At 36.5% G+C, this 21,871-nt stretch overlaps 2 protein-coding genes across 6 annotated transcripts in view; both read right to left on the bottom strand.

Annotated features, from left to right (window-relative positions):
• Positions 1 to 6,745, bottom strand: part of Plc21C (Phospholipase C at 21C) — a 363,494-nt gene extending 356,749 nt beyond the window's left edge. The window contains exons 1-2 of one of the 5 annotated variants that reach the window (XM_065228987.1): positions 6,659 to 6,745; positions 5,302 to 5,825 (exon numbers count right to left, since the gene is read on the bottom strand). The gene's annotated coding sequence lies outside the window, so the exon portion shown is untranslated. Of the gene's footprint in view, positions 1 to 5,301 lie in introns of all 5 variants that reach the window. The other 4 variants (XM_065228986.1, XM_065228984.1, XM_065228985.1 and 1 more) reach the window with 4 other exon arrangements.
• Positions 6,746 to 19,937: 13,192 nt separating this feature from the next.
• On the bottom strand, positions 19,938 to 21,346 carry cnir (cornichon-like protein). Its single transcript, XM_065229009.1, has 3 exons — positions 20,885 to 21,346; positions 20,467 to 20,789; positions 19,938 to 20,403 (listed from the first exon to the last, which is right to left on the bottom strand). The coding sequence occupies exons 1-3, from the start codon at positions 20,957 to 20,959 to the stop codon at positions 20,331 to 20,333; spliced, it is 471 nt and encodes a 156-aa protein (XP_065085081.1). The 5' UTR covers positions 20,960 to 21,346; the 3' UTR covers positions 19,938 to 20,330.
• Between the last annotated feature and the right edge of the window lie 525 nt (positions 21,347 to 21,871).

Raw genomic sequence — 21,871 nt, 5'->3', positions numbered from 1 at the left:
CAGCATGGTCTTGCTTTGCAGCTGTGCCTTTTCCGACTGAGCTAATAAAGTACCAGAATCCTTATAAAAAATCAATAGTCCAGATAGGGTAAACATTTACTTCGGCCTAATCTCCAATGTTTTGTCTATCGAGCAGAAAACATCTAATAAATCTATGATTTCGGCGTTGCCGTTTCAATTATACGTTTGTTTATTGTTTATTGTACTAACGATTCATCTGAAATATGGTGCCCCGTAACGTGGGTAGATCACCTTTTCGTGGTACGTTACGGGATGTAAGATCTACCACCGATTCCTAGTCCTGACTACTTTAAACTAGGGGAACAGGATTTTTCAGTAATCAAAGGAACACTTCTTAGTTCTAGTTACTTTTTATGCCTTGTTGATAGGAAAAGATGAGTTAGTTAGCCTTCATCTATGTGATTCCTAATCTTCTATTCGTTGTTCCCTAGTTTGAAATGGTTAATACCAGGGTTCTGATGCATGGTCATTATCGGTGCCATTCCTTCATTTTGTTGTTAAGGAATCCAATTTGGACTGATAAAGGGGCGCGCCTTTGGAGGGTGTTCCAACACTCCGAAGGGTATAAATAGCGGGACCTTTCGGATCCTAGCGATAAATGCAAGAATGACAACTGTAAACAAATCGAATACTTCATCATTTCTCAATAGTGATGGAGTAATGAAAAAAACGCAGTAGGCTCTGCCCGCGAACGGTTGGTTTTGTTTTCGCTGGCGCTGATTTCATCTGTTTTTCGCATTTTTTTTTAATTGTATCAAATCAAACAAATATTAGTTTTTTCGTGTGGATAAGTGTAAATTAAGATCTATCACGTCTTAAGAAGTTTTTTTTTAGTGATATTGTAATTAACGTGAACAATCTGGAACAAGAATTTGTTTCGAATAGCTGTGTGTCGCGTCGGTCGGTTTTTCATTTCGCTTGTTTTTGGTGCTTTGCCTCCCTCCCAAGAAGAGTTTCACTGGGTATTTTTTTTTCTTGGTGCTGGCGTTCTGCCTTCCGGAAGATGCACGCGAATGAGGTGTCAAGCAAAAATTCGGTGCAAATGGAAAACTTCAAATGTGATTCAAAATGTCGTGTTGGGTTGTAAAAACCACGCGGAAGATTTTTTCGATTACCGCGAGTGAACAAACCGGTCCTTTTTCGGAGGCAGAATTTGGTGAGATCCATCTGATTTATAATCAATCATAAATGCATATTTCCATATATTACTAAATACGCGCCAGATTTCGAAACATCACATTTCGAAATCTGGAAGTGTGTTTGCAGTACCATTATTCATATGATAACGGTAGTGTTTACACGCGGGGCTTATTGTATGTGAAAGTAACCTCGGAATGGACGTGAATTACCAGGCATTCTGAAATGGGTTGCTGGATCTGCAGTAGAGCTATCGCTTTCTAACTCCCGGACTAAACTTGCTTTAAATTATTACATCAAGGATTGTTGTAAGCAAATTTCTTCCATAATACCACTGCTGGCCAGTGGGGGTTAGATTGAATACACATACACACACACATACACATCACATGAACTTAAGTTTACTTTAATTGATTATAATTCAAATTGAAAAGACATAGAGGTTTTGGGCCTACGGGAGAAGAGGTAGTACAATTATTTTCACTCCCGCGAGTTTTTCTCTCAATCAATAGAAGAAAAAAAAGATAAAACACAACATATTTCCTTCCTTTTAATTAGCTACGGGTGTGACAACGATGGCGAGTTCACTATGTTATATTTTCATTTTATTTCAGCAACCTTATCTTTCAGCAGATGATCCGGACAGCAATTTCAACATTAATAAAAAAAAACTACATATGCCAGCAACACTGACTGGGTGTATCCTATGGCTTACCTTCCCTACTAACATAATTCCTAAATTCCCGAGACATTTATGAGGGGTCGTAGAGTTCTCTGCATCTCTCTTAAGTAAATGTTGGACTAACATACCTTTCCTATCCCTACCAGTTGTAAGGACGTGGCCAGGACAATCCTTAACTGTTGGAGCGGGATATGTCTTTATCTGGGAGATAGTAATTACTTCCTACTTACTATCTGTCCAGTAATAGATATCCGTCTTGCTCTTAATAGTTTTGAATTCGTACCACCTACGATATTGTGCAACTTGTTCGATGCTAATGCTAATGCTAATGCTAACGATTCATCTGAAATATGGTTGCCTTAATGAATTAATGAATTTGGTACGATACTTTAATTCAAAAGCTACAATACAAAGCCATTAAGAGCGCAAATGTTCTCAAACATTAAATTGTTGCCTTCATCTGTATGACGAAGTAAATCCAACGACGTTCCTATGTGTTGGTACGAAAATGAAACCCGTAGGGCGAGTATGGAATCAAGAAGCAGTGATGAATTTTCAACAAAATATAAACATTTAGAAGTCATCTGCAAGAGACGAACCAGCCAAAGGCTGGAAGTCTCTATAAAAAAGAAAAAAAAGAAGTCGTCTATAGTAGAAACATACCATTTTAAGTACAAATTCACTAATTGATTTAAGATCTCGCCATTTTAGTTCAAATTTTACAATGATCAGCAACCATTCAAGTTTCAGAATCTTTAATATACACACTTAGAAAAACTCATGTAAATTTAGGTGCTCTGAGAGTGACATATACGAGCGTCAATTTTGACATAAATTTTAGTCATAACATACAAGAAATATTGCTTAATTAAACGTAATATTCGTCGAGCAACGAATTTTTCAGTCTCGGAGCACTTAATATTACATGGCATGTTTGTTTAAGTCTCATCTTTTATGTCAAAGATGGATTCCGTCAATTGTAAAATAAGTTATGTTTAAGTGTGTATAGCGAGCTACCGGGGTAAGTGAAAACGGCCAATTGCAAATCTTAATGCTTAAGTGTGGGTGCGATAAAACGGGAAACTCCGTAGAGCCAATTACGTCGGTGGTATTACGTCATTGGCTTTATGAGGAGTTTACCTTTCTATCGCTCCAACACAAGTATTTAGATTTAAAAATGGCCGGCGCACATTCTCCAGACGTTTCATAAAAAAATGATTTGAATTATAAAATTGAAAAATTTGCTCGTATGAATTTTAATTTTTTTTTTTGCTGTTGATAATCTTCAAATTTTTCTTAGTCGAAATTTGGAAAATTTACTCTAGATCTCAGTTTCTTTCCAGTTTGAAATATGTGTAAGTGTTCCACTTCCCCAGTTTGAGAGCTTCATATGGTTACCAATGTATGAACTTGTATACTGTGTGGCAGCACGATGATACTCACACAGCAAAAATTCTGAATTTTAATTAATCATTTTGTTCGACCATTTTCCACATAGATGGCGCTGTTCCGCTGGTAGGAAGTGATAAAAATCCCCATATAGAAATTGAGAGAAGTGCGAATAATTCGCCTCCGGTGCATATTCAGGTCAAAAAAAGTGAACGACAACCTAAAGAAATTCGTCAGGGGCTTTGTCGTTCAGTTTTTTCCCGGAAATTAATGCTCAACAAGCTACAATTAAATAAAAATGATTTTTCCCCATACAATTTTACCTGCTTTGCTACCAGTCCCCAGAGAGCCAAAAAAAATTCAAATTTGAGAGAGAAATTCTCTCTCACGAGCTTAATCTCTCAACATGCCATGTATTTTTTTGACACTCGATTTGTGATTTCCCTTTCACAGATTACAAAATAGAGTACCTGACACTACAAAACATGTCTGGTACATCTATATATGCATTTGCCTTAACATTTGAAGTCCCTCCTTTTTTACATATTCTGCGCAAAAGATACTTTATGCCCCGCCCCATACATAAAATTCGGCGGGAAATTCTGTGAGGGGTGAGCTACTTTGTGTGCAGAAAGTGTAAAAAAGGAGGGACTTCGAATAATAATCTAAATGCATATATAGAGGTACCAGACATGTTTTGCACTGCAGTGTCCTCTGTGAACAATTATAGGAAAACAGATTGTGTGTAGTTTCCGATAGATGTCACCGCAAACAACAACTGTGACATCTGATGGAACATGAATGCAGAAGCTTGACAAAATGATCAATTGTGATGGAAAGATACATTCACGTAAACTTGTATTTCATTTCACGCAAACGAGCAACTTGTAAGCAATGTTGTTTACAAAGATGGGCATTTGTATACAATAATTGCATCATTTCATGAAATGTCTCAGAACATTACACGACTTATAATATAAACTTATATGATATGTGACGCTCCATTTATGTACATCGTATTGAACAGAAATTTACACTATTTTTTCGAACTGTGCAGGAAAAAAAAAAAAAAAAGAAAATACGATTCACAGATCGAGATTTCTATTCTTAATCTTTTGAATCCATCGTTAATAAGATTTTTACTAACTAAAAGGGCTGTTAGTTACCGTAACTATAAAAATTTCAACGCAATACAATTACAATACACACTAAGAAATACCTAATTTTACACGTGATGGAATCCCTCTTTGACATAAAGGATGAGACGTAAACAAACATGTCATGTAAAATAAAGTGCTCCGAGACTGAAAAGTTCGTTACTCACCGAAAAGTATGTTTGATTGAGCTGAATTCAGTCTCAAAGCACCAAAATTTACATGATTTTTTCTTAGTGTGTAGGGTTAATTGTCAACAATAGAATACATTGTATTTTATTGTAATTGTATGGTTGTTTTTATCCGGTTGTGCATTAACTGATTAGGCTATCTGAGACCCTAATACTAAAATATGTATTAATTAATTTATTAATTTATAATATTCTATACGTTCATGATATAGACAGAACGTCTAGTGGAACTATCCCGAGAAAAAATCCTATTAGCTTGCGTTTAAATTAAGTTCTATACATTTGTTCCACAAGTAACTCCTGTGAATTTGATTCGAACCAATCTCTGAAGATTTATCCTACAGGCAACTCTTTTTTCTCTCTCTTTTTTTTTCAATGTGGATCTCTGTTCCGCAATCGATAGCCAATCACCGACGAGCGTCGATTGCTAATTGGTGATTAATCACTGACGGCAATCGAATGACAGGGAGGCAACTTCTCAAAGGTTATCTCAGGAATCAATTGATACTTTTCAATCAAACTAATGCAAATGAATTATTTTCAGTAAAAAAAAATTGACGGAACTATCCAATCTAAATAATGTTCTCCTTTACGATACTAACATTCTTCAAAAACAACCCGGTACTGAGAAACCCTCTTTTTCATAATAACATCAAACCGCACGTGAGTGAGCATGAATAGCTTGCAAAATATTCGTAGAATTTATTCTTCTTTCGACCCTTCTTACCTGTTTATTAATGTTGATTTTCCTCTCGCTGTTTATCCTCGTTCTAACAGCTCTTGGCGAGATCTTGGGGCTTAATTTGTTGTCTGTTTGCTTTCGACGCAAGTCATTTCTGTTTCGAGCACTACAAACTATGCAATGGTAGCGTACGAATGGGGGGGATAGGGGGATTATTTTGCAGCCAGTTTACATCCGTAAACCAACTGATACTAGCGACGAGGGCAACAATGCATCATCAACCACAAACGAGAAACACTAGCAACTGTTGAATGTTGATACGGAATCGTTTGCGATTGTAAACACCTGATTCATGCTTCTATTTTTCACACTCTTCTTGTTTTCAAACCACAAGCCTGGGTTTCCTCTATATTTACATACACTCACACTCGTAACACGCGGGTTCACTTCACTGCTGACTGGAACTCAAGGCTGCCGTCGCCGCGGCCGTGTGACGATCACTAGCTCCGAGACGATGGTCAAAATCTCTGCCAATATTCCGAGGGTTTGAAAGTGCGTTACACTGCGCTCTGCAGAAGAAACAAACGGATATCAATCCCGCGGTATCACTACTTCCATTAACTTGCTAGGTGTAATCGAAATATTAGCGAATTATCGAGGTGGCTGCTGTCTCTCCTGCGTTTTTCTCTCGCTCTCAAGTTTCAACAACACACAGAACCAGTAACCAGTCAGTACACTAAGCTGTGAGTGAGCAGTAGGGTAAGAGGCCTTCGATGGTACAACCCCAACAACCAAGTGGTTTTGTAATGAAATGTGCTATACAGCGAACAAGGATTACAACTGTTGACGCAAGTTACGAAAATATTTTAAATCTTAAAACAATTTATGGTTTTGGGGAGCGTAACAAAGAACAAATCTCAAACTAAAGTTGAGTCAAGTATCAGATGATAAGGGATGTCCACCGAGTGACTGCAGCCTTCTTACCCTATGAGACGGGCCTCAGTCGCACTGGAATTTTTCGGGGCTGTTATCCCGCACGAGCGAACGAGCGATACGACGGAACCGACCGACCCGCGAGAGCGAAATATTGGTGTGGCCTAGATATGTCTCCGGCGGAGGCAGGACTTCTAGGCGGGTACCCAGTACTCCGAAACGAAAAAAAAAACACAAGGCTCCAGCGAGCCCCACCAAGTCCGGAATCAACCCGAGTCACGAGAATCTTTTCGATGACGAGCAAACGGCCTTCAGCCGAATCACTATGCAACTTTCAGCATCCAGTGCACTGTAGAGTTGTAAATAGTTTGACCCTTTCTTTCTTTGACAGCAAATCTCTAGGCCACACAACACACATCACAAACAGCACAGCTGCAGCAGCAAACCACCACCGAACGCGATACGGTACTTTGACTCATTGATAGACGTGATCATTTTGCAAGACTTTTTCACTCTGACTGAAACACAGAAACTCGCACGACTCTCTTGCTCGAACTGTTGTTGGCTTGTGGTGAGGAGACCACGACGACGACGACGACGACGAAGACGACGATGATAGGATGGAGCCGCACCACTACGTGCTCCCAAATGCACATGCTTGCGAGTAGCAGCGCGGTCCAGAAGAGCACGAGAGATGGCGAGGGAGCATAAGCGAATGCTCCCCTTTGATCAGGAAAGGGGGATCGCCTGTCGTCAGAATAAACTGCTCCCCAGAAGAGAGCAAATAGTGAGAGGATGCCTCTCTCCACCCATGTGGAGCAACAGAGGGCTGTAGCACGGGAGAATTGTGGGTTGTTTGGTCAAAATGAATGAGGAACTTAAGAAGATTTGCGGACTAGGCTCTTTTGATGCACCATCAATGTAGAGTGCACTAGGCGTTTTTGAGAGGAAATGTCATCCAAACCATTTGTTTATATCATAATAACGATTTTCAAAACGCAAAGTAATGCATATTTTATTGCACATATTGCAAATTTCCTTCGGGAGTGGTCTTATTTTACGATTCTCTACAGATCTGAACTGATTTACTCCATAACAATATGTGGAAGTACTAGCCGGATCACTGCAAAATTGATACAGAAAACAAAATATTCCACTTGGATGACGATTTTTATTTTATTTATTTATTTAATACAAGTATTAAGCGTAGTACAAATAACCACATGTGTTCTCAAAGCTCGTACTACACTGAGAGATGATCAGTTCCGTCTCGAAAATAATTGTTTACATTGATTTTTAAAGTATACGTATGAGGCAGCTTGTTTGCAATTCATAGGCAGTTCATTTCATAATTTCGCAGCACGTTGATGAAAAGAGCATCTGTAGATCTCTGTACGACATCTAGCGAGTGTTAAATTTCTTGAGCGAGATGACCTCAAAAATGAAAAGAAATTATGCAAATAAACAGGACCTTCATTCAGAATTTTGTAAGTTTGGGTACATACTCTCAGCTTCACGTAATTTTCATAAGTGCAACCTAAAATCCCCTTGTGATTGATGCCAATATGTTCAAAGCGAGGAATTTTATAAACATATCTTGTAACAGCATTAAATGCAAGTTGTAATTTTCGAGTATTATTGGAGGAAGTAGATGTATATAGAACATCAGCATAGTTAAACAGCGGAACTAGAAGACTTTGAGCTAATTTCAAACGAATATGTTTAGGAGTACAGGCTCTCAACAGCACTAATGAATGCAGACCAAAAAATACTTTTTTTGAAACACTGTTTACTTGTGCAGTCCAGTTCAGATGCGAGTCCATTATTATTCCCAAATTCTTAACAACATCTGAATATGCTATTGCGGTATCACCTATCATAATGCAAGAAGCATCTGAAATGTTTACTGATCTATTTTTAAATATGATTGCTTGAGTTTTGTTTGCATTTAATAGTAAGCCGTTTGTTACACTCCATTCACAAATTTTTGAAATATCCGAATTAACACAATCAAGCACTTACGATGGACAAATTAATCAGCAGAGTGAAAATAGTGAAAATAGTGAAAATATTGCCCTCTTCCTATGCTTCACGGCAATAATGTTAACCCTCATAACTCTTTTGAGGGATCCCCTATTCACCACCAGAGGCTGAAAAGATCGCTTAGTTTCTATTGAATTCGCTTATTGTTATGAGGGATTAAATAAAGATTTGACCTCTCAGACAAACAGACATAACACTCGCAAGTGGTTCGTCGAACAAGCATGCATAGTAAATTCCTTTGCGTTTGACGTTTACACACTACCGCCATCTGTTCCGCGTGCTGCCCACCACAGTGTACTCTACAGATGGCGGTAATGTTTTAGCAACGATGTTTTACAGTGGGAAATATTCAATGTGTTATGTCTGTTTGTCTGTGGTTTTACATTTCGTATGAGATTCAGTTTGATTTGATTAATCAACTGATAGCGGTGCCGGTGGTGTAGTGGTAAGCGTGATTACTTCTCACCCCAGCAGGCCTGGGTTAAATCCCAGTCGGCGCCGCCGGGATGTTCTGAGGCATAACATCTCTAATCACGCCTTCCTTCGGAAGGGAAGTAAAGCCGTTGGTCCCCGGTTCATGAGTTGATGGGTCGAAAGCTAGGGTCCAGGTGTGGGAGTTGCCTCCCTGGCGTCGGTAGCATTGGTGCTCAGCACGGAAAACAAGATCGACGGAAAACAAATCAAAGAAAAAAAAAAAATTAATCAACTCAATTCAATGTTCATCAAATCAACAGAAAACACAATATACAACGCACATTTGTGAACTTAATGCTGTGTATAGTAATCGACTTTGCAATCAATAGAGATGTATGTACAGTCCAATTCTTGATGTAAAGAAACTACTGAACTACGCAGTACCATACTGGTAGAATCGTAGTGAGGGTATGCTGCGCCTTTGACAATCCAAGAGCTTGACGTCCTATTTCTCATCGGTGAAATCGATCGTCAGGGTAGAGAATCCTTAATATTTCAACACGTCTGGGTCTCTTAATTTAAGCTAAACGCAGTACCTATATAATTTATTTTCTTATTCTGATTTCTCGAAAAAAAAATCCTAGAGTGCGAATTGTCCAAGATCAGCATTCTGATACTTAAGACATTTTTTGAAGTTTAGGATTTATTTACATCACTCTTCAATTTGTGAATGTTATAGATTGTCTCAGAATTTTGAAAGCATGAAATGTCTCAGAATCGTGAAAGATTCTTCTTCTCATTGTTTTTTAATTTATTTTTCTTTTTCATGTACAACATGTCAAAAATGTCAAGTCTCAGAATGAGGTTTATTTGAGATGGTAATTTTGAATTTTTCGTTTTAAATTACCTTTTCAAGTGTTCAAGAATTTCCTTTGAATCATCCCTCATTTCTTTTCTTTATTTCCTACAAGGGCGCAAAGGGCAGTTCTTAGTACGTATCCACACACTTAGTTTTTTCTACCTAGCTCGGCTGTGCAAATCTCGGCAAAAATAATAGCGAATTTGTTTATTATTCAGTACCATCCTGTATCGGGTATCAAGATCGGGTTTGCTTGTTTTCTGACAAACGTCAGTTTGATCCTTTGTTTTATACCCCGTTCACATTACAGCCTATATCACGTAATATAGGCTGTCTTGCAATGAGCACTCATACATAGGATTTCCAGTGAAAACTAGATGTCTGACTGCTCATTGCAAGACAGCGTATATAACGTGATATACGCTGTAATGTGAACGGGGTATTAAAAACCTACCTCAGGTTGAAATTCGCACTGACAAAAAATTCGGTTTCGCACTGATAATAAACAAATTCGCTATAAGTTTCTCTGAGATGTCAGCAAAAGTGACATTTGATTGCTGAGTCTCGGATAATGCTTAGCTGCACAGTTCGAAAAAATAGTGTAAATTTCTGTTCAATACGATGCACATAAATGGAGCGTCACATATCATATAAGTTTACATTATAAGTCGTGTAATGTTCTGAGACATTTCATGAAATGATGCAATTATTGTATACAAATGCTCATCTTTGTAAACAACATTGCTTACAAGTTGCATGTTTGCGTGAAATGAAATACAAGTTTACGTGAATGTATCTTTCCATCACAATTAAAATTCAGAATTTTTCGCTGTGTGAATCCCAGCACATAAATGGAATGTTTGCTGAGATCTCAGTAAAACTTTTTTTGCCGGGATTTGCACAGTCGAGCTCGGTAGAAAAAAACTAAGTGTGCAGATCCAAATTTACCAAGGTTAAAATAATAAAGGCCTGGAATGTTCACCTTTGCTCAGTTAGGAAAGGCGGCGTAGCTACAAAGAAAGACCATGCTGGAGGTGGCTGGGTTCGATTCCCGGTCTGGTCTAGGAATTTTTCGAGTTCGAAAATTTCTCGACTTGGGCATAGAGTATGATTGTACTTGCCACACAATTATACTAATGAAAAAATGGTACAGGCATCGCAAGCTCTCAATTAATAGCTGTGGAAGTGCATCTAGAACACTAAGTTGAGAGCACGCAATAAGCTAAAATGCGATAAGTATTAAACTTGAAATGCGAAGGAATTTTCTCCCGAAAACTATTGGAAATCACGCTACAATTCTTATTCAATTTTGAATCATTCAAATTCTATTGATTGTCTTTAATAATCTTTTGGACCTATCTTTAGGATAGCTGTGGAATTCTACGATCAACTATCGTGGAATTCAGCTGTGAACATTTCTTGTAAATTCTGTAAGGCTGCTCAGCATTTTCTAAGTATTTCTTTGTATTGCTAGGAATTCTCAACATAATTTCTTTATTATTCTCCCATGGAATTCTAAGGGCATTTTTTTTATATTACCAAAGAATTCTCTCTTATATCCCGGACAGACTATGGCTTATATCATGTAATATAGGCTGGCTTGCAATGAGCACTCATACATCTAGTTTTCACTGGAAATCCTATGTATGAGTGCTCATTGTAAGACAGCCTATATTACGTGATATAACCCATAGTCTGTCCGGGGTATATGAATACGCTCAGAAGCAATTTGATATTCTCCTTGGATTTCTTTGGTTTCTGCGATTCCTTTGAAACTATTCTCATAAGAGCGCCTTAGAATTCTATATTCAAATTAACGAGGAATTCTTATTACAATTCTCTTGGAATATATGTCAGCTTGGGTGGAGTAAGAAATTCTGTATGTGGTGGGGGTAGTGTTGTAAGTTTTTCCAGAATGAATATTTTTTGTAAAAAATCGGGATTTTGGGAAACAATCTTTGTTCGAGAATATAGTAACATAAAAATTACAAAATTCTTTAAAAAACCTTTCGACGACCTCATTACATAATCTGTTCATGCGGAGAAACATTACAAATTCTGCATACTTTTAATGCAAATCTGTAATAGATGATTACATTTTTTGGTAGGGTGTACAACAAAATCCGTTAGAGATAACATCGTCGAGATACGTAAATTGTAAATTCTTAAGGCAATAAGCGCTTTTTCGTAGCTTTTTTGTCTACAAGTTTAAAAGATCATCGGTAGTAGAGGCTTATGCTTGTGTAAAGGGCACCATCGTGGAGCTTGAGTTTGAATAAATTCCAGGTCCTATTATATTATTATTATATATCCAATGATAAATATTTAAAACAAGATCAAAACACAACTGGAAGAAGCAACGTAACATTGTTTGATTTTCTCTAATGTATGTTTAACGTTTATATGACAGTGTAATTAACCATATTATTTTTCCTTTCCAGGAGAGAAAATAACATTACTTGTTGATATATTTATTTGTATACACTGGAGTCGCTTTTTACGCGGGGATATGTGCCGCGTAAAAAAAACCGCGTAAAAAACTACTACCGAAATTTTAGTTTTTCACATGTTTAAATATTTTTTATAAATCGGATTTTGATGCCATTCGTTATTATAGCATGCTATGGTCCATATAGACATATTTTAAAAAATGTCTGTATTTACACTCAAAAATTGTGATTTTTTTGAAAGTATGCCATTCGATTACATATACATTGGAGTCGCTTTTTACGCGGGTGATACGTCCCGCGTAAAAAAAACCGCGTAAAAAAAACCGCGTACAAAAAGACCGTGTATAAAGCGACTCTAGTGTATAACGATATACCGCGTAAATTCTGAAATCCGCGTAAAAAAAACCAAAATCCGCGTAAATTCCAAAATCCGCGTAAAAAAACCGTGTAAATTCCGAAATTCGCGTAAAAAAAAAACCGCGTAATAAGCGACTCCAGTGTAGTTTGAAACGGATAATGTGATTGGATTCAAGTCGATAGTTTGTATCGTTGTCGAGAAATCGTTAAAAATGTCCCGCGTAAATTGCGACTCAGCGGCACTAACCGCGTAAAAAGCGACTCCAGTATACTTGTAAATACTTATTTAATCAGATTCGGAATATGAGTGATGAGGGAGCTTATTGTGTTCGTGAATCCTCCGTTTAGGCTGAATAATAGTATGAAGCCTTCGTTCAGGAAAAACAAAAACATTATAATGCATGATAACAAGTGCATGAAAAACTGTTATCTGTCCAAATAACCTCGATTTATCTGACTACCTAACAAACAAATCAAAGTCACAAATAAGCATAAACATTGAATAACAGTGTACAATGCTGAATAAAACAGGATGTCGAATTATGTGCTGAAATAGCTGATTGAGATCGATAGATTCGCCTTTATTCCGCCGTTAGCTCTGATATGATCAATTTCCTCATTAAAAGCTTTATAAACGTTGATTGACTTCCTTATTCAGAACCAGAAGTTTGATCCAATAACAAACTGAATAAGTGTAATTTGTTCATACATTGACACTTTAATTCGCCTGTTTTCAATTGATTTAATAAAATGCTTTATTAAACGTCATATAAATGTTTTCTAGCTCCATTATTAGATTTCTTTGCATTGCTTTACAATATTGCTGTATAAAGATGAATACACTCAGCAAAATAGCTCTTATACCACCCAACAAACAATTCAGAGTCACAAATAAGCATATATATTGAATAAATGCTGTATAACAGTGTACAATGCTGAATAAAAAGAGTTGTCGAATTATGTGCCGAAAAAGCTTATTGAGATCGATAGATGCACATCTATTCCACTGTTTGCTCTGATCTGATTAATTAACTTATTAAAAGCTGTAAAAGTGTTAAATGTCTTCCCAATTCAACACCAGAAGTTTGATCTAATAACAAACTCAATAAGTGTAATTTGTACATACATTGACACTTTAATTCGACTGTTTTCAATTGATTCAATAAGATGCTTTATTAGACGTCATATAAATGTACTCCAGCTCCAGATTTACTTTACAATATTGCTAAAGGAATAAAGGTGAATACAGTCAGTATAATTGCTCTTATACCACTATGCGCTCATGTTGTAATCACATGATTTGTAAATGCTTTATAAACGACGTATTAGATTCATTATTCGACAAAACTGATTCAGTCTAACAACAAGGTAGAATCAGTAGAGTAGTGGTTACCGTTTCCGCTTTCCAATTAGAAGGTCGTAAGTTCAATCCCAAGCTCAACCCTTTTTTTATTTGTGTTCTACGTCTAATTAATTTAAATAGTAATCAACGATCACATGACTCACGATAATGAATGCATTGATCTATTTAGTTTAAAATATAACCGAGTATCCTTTCTTTCGACTTGGAGACGTGAAGAGGCAACAATGGTCTCATTTAAAGCAACGATGAATGAATTAATCATTCCCACAGGGCCTTGAAGGAGCTAGAGTTGCGATCGGGAGTGCTGATAGGTATTTACTTTCATGCAAGCTTTTATTGATTATTGAGTTGTCCATATGATGAATTCTAGGATAGCTCAGATGACAAGGCAAGCGGCTGGTGATCGGAAGGTACATGGTTCGAATCCCATACAAAGACAAGTATAAGTATTTAATAAATTTTCTAATATCTGTGTGGTGCGAGCCACGTCAGAAATAATGAAATACAATACACTTAAGAACACAACCTTCCCTGTCCCTGTCCCTCTTATTTTCGGGTTAATTTTCCCACAGTTGCATAATTGTTTAATAAATGTATAATAAAGTCTAATTAAACGTTACTTCACATGAGAATCAAGCGTATACAGAGCATCACTGTTTTAAGGAAGCAGAGTGATGTCTAATAAACTCTGAATAATCAAAAATTGTATCGTATAAACTCTGTTACAACTCATATGAGTCGAATAAAAGCATCTCGATATACCTTATACAACACCAAGTAGTTCAATGTGTTGTGGTTGAATAAATTCTCCAGATTTGTGTGAACAAAGCCTGAACAGAAGTTATTATTAAAAATAGTACAAGTACTGTTAAGCATGCAGTTGAATAAAATGGCCAAGAAGTCGTTTCTTCAATATACGATTGTTTGTTGGGATATTGATTCATCATTAAAGTTTACCAATACTTTTAAAAGCATTCCATATTGCGTTAAACCATTCCATGGTGCAAAATAAAGTGTTTGTTTCAATTCCAATAAAATATCAAAAGTTGAAATCAGTTAAATGTACTGAGGTTAAATAAAATCGAGCTTATTTGTATTTTGAGATACTTGTTTATTTTATATTTATTATATTTTATATATTGTATGACTAGTATTTTTTTTTTCGCATATTTAAATATCATCATATCATTATAACTATAATTTTCATTTACAGAAAATAGTTGACCTGCAGATCCTGAAGGACCAGAAGGAAAATCAAATAGCAAATCATTGTTATTTAAATTTTATTTTATATTATAAATTATCTATGATTTTCAGAATTTGGATTACCCAGAGAATAAATTGAATATCATCATACATTAGACCAATGCATTTAAATTGTTTTACCGTTGCAGAGTTTTGCCATTACAAGAATTTATCATTGATACTTGTTTTTATAACTCTTGTTTGCTCAAATAACCTCGATTATTTAGCAAATTGATTCTTTACTTAAATTGTGGATTCATTAAATAGGCAAAGTTGAGTTTAATCATACAATGCAATTAAAATATTCATATATAGCTTGAGTTTAAAGAAATTGAGTGACTGAAGTCGAGGTTGTTTGTATTATCGACGATGATGGAACCGTCTGTGTTTTGAGGAGATTCCTGCGATGGGTCGAAGAAAGTCTACGAGGAGGCCAGTTGCTGTTCATGCAACTCCAGATCATTCCTTTTAATTATTTATACAGTAACCCCTACCTATCGTTAGGACGTCAATTCTTATCGTTTACCAAAATATCCTATCCTCTTATCCAACATCCCAGTGATTCCTCGTGGAAGTGCAGAGGATTTCTCGGCTTCCATCAAAACGAGCGTCACGTCAACACATTCCTACCCATTCCTTTCTTGACCTGCTAGTTGATTAAGCTAGGATGATTGCTAGTCCCAAGCATCGTCTATTGGTTCTCTGTGTAAGTACAGCTAATCTAGCAATACCAGAGTAGCAACCGTGGGCGGTCAATCATGCTCATGCATGATGCGGGTTCTCTTAAAGTCTGATAGAGTTGATGTGTCTAGGCATCGAATTGAAAACATTTATTACTTGAAAAACCATGAATTTTGTGGAATCAGGAGATACCTACGATTGATTTGTATAGCTGTAGTCTAATCTGCCATTGAAGTTTCTGGACCACGGTTTACAATTACTAAGCTTAAATAAAGATTTCAAAATTTTCCATAGCTTTTTGCTGTTATTTTGATCTGAATATAATCACAGGGAGTTTTCTTTATCGATTGTGAATATTTATTACGAGCGACCATGTACCTGTTCCAACGATTATCACTATTTGGATCTACAAAACTGCTTGTATCATTTGTCTTTCCACCCAACCGGGAAATGTAAGATTCTATTAAAGATGTGCATGAAAAGCATGCAGAATTTGCAATGTGGTTGTCGCCGGAAGGTTTATTGAAATTCCTTGTGATTTTTATGTTAGCTTACCCAGACACCCAGAAGTCGTATAACAATGTACATACAGTATCGTAAATTGCTACAGTTTAAGGCAAACCTCGCATTATGTTTAAGTTAAATCGTATAGGATGCAAATTTCCGACTTATATGCGATAAATCATTTTTCCGTCGTACTGTATCACAAATTAAATTGGATTACATCGTAAGACTTTTCAAAATGAGTATGTTATTACAGATTAAATCGTATATGATGTTAAATAAACTCGTTTAAAATTCAATTAAAATATGCACGTATATGGCCACCACATTTGTGCGTATAAGCCATTTCTTTGCATTATATACGAATTTTTTGTTTGTATATATGTTTGTATATCACGAAAACAACTTTGAATATACGTGTATTCTGGTTGTCTGGGTAGTTATCGAACAATGTTTGTCTTCCCAAAAGCAATGAGTCTTGAAAGAAGGTTTTATACAAAAATATGAATTCTGGAAAAAAAACTTGCATGTCCGCTCGTATAAAACATATACAGAGGATGTAATAAATAATAGAAATTTTTTTTGAGTATACGCTTACGGAGCAAAAGATCCAAATTATACCAGCTGTTCGAGTTAATCGAAGAAACAAACTTTTGTTCCACTAATTGTTTGGTAATGGTTTTCAAATCGTTAGTAAGAACAGCCGTAGATTGATCTGAATTACCGGCTACGAATGGAAAATCCACGCTTCTCTCAACAAGGTTAAACCATAGAGGTAACTCTAAGACCAGAAGGTCCCGAAGAAACGAGCCCAATTTTTTGGCTCAGCTCTGGTACTATCTTCGGTCCCAAGCTAATCGATTCACCCCTCGAAACATAGAAAAATCTACTAACCCCTCATTTTATCTTTCAAACTTTCATAGGGAATCAAAACCAACATAGTGTAGTACTGGAATTTATACTAGAATGGGGTACATTAGTCGATTTGCTTGGGACCAATAGGCTAGTCAAGTAGTGAGCCAATTTAAAATCGTTAGTTTCGTATTGATTGGTGGTTAAACTGTGTTAGCGCTACTTTGGAAGCTATTTTACAGTCAACTAGGTTTATTTTTAGACTTGTGCAGTTTTCTCTGCTTCTTTACAAAGCTGAATTAACTAGTCGAGAAAAGTGATTCATGTGCACTATTATAAAGCCTCTACTCAGCGTTCTTGTTGTAGAAGGGCATGTACATTTGTTTACGTCAATTCAAAGTGTTGGCGTAGCGAAGTTGATAGTATCAAGGTTCGCCAATGTGGTCGTCTCGAGTTCGATTCCAAGTTCCGGTACAGTGTAAATAATTTGGTGGTGTTGCTTATAACTAATTTCGATTAATTCGATCCGCAGTAAAATAAACATGACAAATTCCTTCAACAAAAAAATAAGCGATAACAATATTAAACCCGGCGTCAAGAGAAAGCTGTTGTGTAGCCAATTATTGGATAATCGGGTAAAGGTTGAGTAAGCGCCTTTCATGTTCACACATAACTAAACAGCAGAATAACAGCTGTATAGAAGCGTAAATGAATATGCAATAAGAGCTTGTCACAATCGTCCCAACAGCCATAATTAACTTACTAAGTTCGCCAAATTTGCCTGTATAGAGGTTGAGTAAAGGTTACCTCATATCGTATAGCATTTGAATACAGCTTAAGGCTGTATAAATATGAAATGAGGAAAGCGTTAACAATGTGAAAATTGTTAGTTGGGTAGTGTTGGCGACTTTGAAACTATTTTCGGCGAGTTTTAACAAAAATCACATTTCCCAATTCTAGTACAGCTAGTCCGATTCCTAGAAAACTATTAAAAATGACATGTTCAATATACATTTACAATAAAACTAGAGCAAATCACCATTCCCTCCCAGGAATTTTTTTTCTGTGTTGAACTATCGATAAATCTAGAAAAAACTACCAGCGAATGGAATCTTTTTTAGTGGTTCGAAAGCACTTTCAGAGAAGTCAGGATAAACTTCCGGCTGAAGTTGTAAAGGACTTTCAGAGAAAGTTGCAAGAAACTTCCTAAGGATGTAGACATTATTTGTCGGGAGATGAACATCCAAAAGTGAAAATGCTTTCGAAGCAAGACGAAAGAAAATTTCAGAGAAATATCAGATAAGCTTCCAGAGGAAGTTAGACGACACTTTCCGGACTTCTCGGAGATGCCAGAAAGAGCTTCCAGGATAAATCGTAAAATCGCAGATGGTTTCGAATGAAGCTTCCATAGAAAGCCTAAAGCCCTTTTTGAGGGAATTCGGAAGAAACCTCCAGAAATATTTAGAGGTATCTTCCAATGGAAGAGCATGTCAGCATTCCTTTGGAGTTCTTGTCAGAGTTTTCTTGAAATTGTTGCCAAAACTCTCTTTACATTGTCAATTACCCATCGACCCATCAACTCATAGACCGGGGAACCAACGGATTTACTTCCCTTCCAAAGGAAGGCGTAATCAGGCGTGAATTTTTAGTCTTGATTTTTCGTAAATTCTATAAAACTAAGACAACCTCGAGATTTTTTCCCTCCAAGAAATTGCATTGAAATGTATCTTTCCAGGATGTGCACCAACATTTCGGAAATATTGGCTGCAAGTACATCAACTTTTCTAGGTTTATCGGTATGGTTTTGCCATTGATTGGCCGCGTCTGTAATTTTAGTAAAATGCTTTTTTATAGCCCTTTTAATACTGCTTTTTTCGGTAAGAACAATAATCCATATAAACTGAAATTTTGCTCATTTTATATAAAAAAATGATCTCTCTTTAATTTCACTAAAATCAGTTCATGACAAAATTACAGTTACCCGGGGAAAACAGGGCAAAACTGAGATCATAAGATTTACACTAGGCGGATCATGTGGTTCCAATATTCTTGGATCAAGTCTGATTACTGCACTATGATTAAATTTGTCATTCGAAATGAGAGGAAAACGAGCAAATGGACGACTTCCTGAGATCTGCACAAGATGAGATCATCACCATTTATTTATTAAAATTTGTTAAGATTAGCAAAACTTCTATACAGGGTCGGATAATTAAGTGTGATTTTGATATAACTGCGTAGTAACATTGTTAATATTTACTTTGATATATATTTATTTATTTTACCTAAATTTGATGCCCTGAAGACATTTTCCTAAGAAAATGACCAGAAATTAAGTTAAGTTTCTTCTTCTTCTTCTTCTTAATGCGTGCCCTCAACTTAATGTTCTAAATGCACTTCCTCAGTTATTAATTGAGAGCTTTCAATGCCAATACCAATGCATGAATTTGTATATTGTGTGGCAAGCACAATGATACTCTATGCCCACGGAAGACGAGAAAATTTCCAACCCGAAAGATTCCCTCAACCGGACCGGGTATCGAAACCCGCCGCCTCCGGCTTGGTAATACCGTGCTTCAACTGACTAGGCTATGAGGCCCCAGTTAAGTTTCTGGCAATGGTTAATAAGCTGTTTCCCTTCAGAAAATACCCTTAGACTTATGGAAGATTTGAGGACGAAAAATAGAAATCTCAGTCAACAAAATGTTTCAGTTTTATAAAAGTTATTTCTATCGATCCCTTTCTTGTTAAGCAATGCGAAAAAAAATATTTTAGAAAAAATATTCACATCCTCTAACTCAGATACAATTTGACAAAATTCTAACATAACAACTGTTCATAAACTTACCTGCATATAAATCACTCATCTACCTATTTACTATGATTTCTGAGGACATTTTTCAAAACAAAACATCAAATCCGAGACGCACATTAAGACGTCATTAGGTGTCGAGGTGAATTTAAAATGTATATTTTTTTACACTTTTTTGGTTGCACAACATGACGGAATCCAATAGGAATCTTCGAGTCGCGAATAAAATATCGTTTATATATCTCAGAATATGTTTTAATCGCTTGAAATTTGTTACACTTTGGCTTGAATCATTCTGGATCGGTATTTGTCTCGAGTTGTCCTATTATATGTATATGCATTACTAGGTTACTACACTTGAATAGTTTTATAGAGATCTACTTTAAGATATAAATCTACTAGCCGTAGATATACAAGACAGTGTATTCAACATGAAGAAATGATACAGGAAAATAAATATCAGAAAATGAAATGCATTTTGATGCTACTAACAAGAAGAACCGCACAGGTCTAGAGTCCGAATCGCTTCTGAGTCATCTGACTCAGCTGGTGCACCATGGGCTAGAACTCCGTAATAATCTCTTCCTCCTCATGTCGTCTGATTGGGTCTCCTTTTAGCATGGCAATAATCATACTGAAATACAAATGTCCTCATCAATCTACTCCGATCTAAAACCTGGTGAATAGTTCTACATACCAATACAGATACACGAAGAAAATGATCATGTAGAAACCCAGACTGATCATCGTATCCCGCATATGCTTCTTCACCATGCCCCGGTTGTGAATCTCGGCCGGATCGTAGATTCCTAGATTTCCGGTGGGTACCTTCATCAGATCGTAGACCTGCCATCCAATCATCGGCATGTTGGCTATGAACAGAAGCCAGCTTCCATTCATGAGCAAAATAATCGCTAGAAAGCAATGGGCCGAAATCCTCGGTACGACCCAGAAATTCAACTTGGTACAGCACTGCTGCGCATTGAGATAGTCACATTCCAGATCGGAGAGAATGATTACCTAAATGGGACACGATGAAGCTAAGGAAAATCGACACTTTCATTGATGAATTTTCTGTGGAAAAATGCGGAATATTGATTTTGCCAAAAGGATACAAAGTAGATTAGTAGAAATAGGATCACGCCCGTGATCAGTAACGCGATTCCAAAAACGAGCGTCTCGGGAAGCATTTTTTTATTAGATTGAGGGCTGCTTTTCGACACAATTCCTGGTTTGGAAATATTATTATTCAACGTAACAACGGAATTATGAACATTTTCTCATCTATCACAACTTTTTCTTCGACTGACACAAAAATAGATTTGTTATTATTGCAGCCGGGTTTGACGGGAGTAATATAAACAGTGGGTAGAGTAAATCGAGAAAGCATTAGAGGTGTAGTGGTTGACATGCACATGCGTGGAACGGTCTTTCTGCCTTTGCCGAGTACTTTTCCCTCGTTGATGTGGGTAAATTTGAAATGACGGGTTGAAAGCTTCGATTTTCAGTCAGATAAGTGTAGTAAATTAATATAATTTAATGGTTATTAAATAAAACTTGCAGTAAGTGGAGGAACATTAAATGGCTAAAAATAGTAAACAGAAAAATTTAATAATGCTTTCAGAAAGTAGTAACTAAAAAACTTACAATAGCTTTATGCATAATATCGCTTAGGACGATTGCTGCAAAGAGAAAATATTCAACATCACTGCTTAAAGATGCAACTAAATGGCAAAGAGTAAAGCGAAATCTAAAATTACATGCAAACGATATCACATATGAAAAAGTATAGGATTATAACATTCTTAGACTAATCAAACTCGTCATTCGTACCTCAGTTCTAGATCACTCCATATGTGTTCATACTTAAATTATTAACACACGCAAATTGTTACAACATAAGAATTAAACACTTTTAAGTTTCTGGTAGCTTCAGCGAAACATTTAAATTTACTTAATAATTAACACGATGGCTCGATTTGATTCACCGTCTCGATCTCTAACAGGTCGGGAGAGTTTGCTCCTGCTCTCTTATCATCAGCAATCGTCATCAACTAATTCAACAGTGAGCAGGCATAAGGGCGTATACGCGATGATCGATT

This window comes from Ochlerotatus camptorhynchus, unplaced genomic scaffold (genome assembly GCF_037179485.1).
Source record: "Ochlerotatus camptorhynchus isolate MF236.1 unplaced genomic scaffold, CSIRO-AGI_Acam_v1.1 ptg000305l, whole genome shotgun sequence".
NCBI classification, from domain to species: Eukaryota; Metazoa; Arthropoda; class Insecta; order Diptera; family Culicidae; genus Ochlerotatus; species Ochlerotatus camptorhynchus.
Note: the sequence above shows the minus strand (reverse complement) of the source record. Positions and strands in the feature narration are given on the sequence as shown.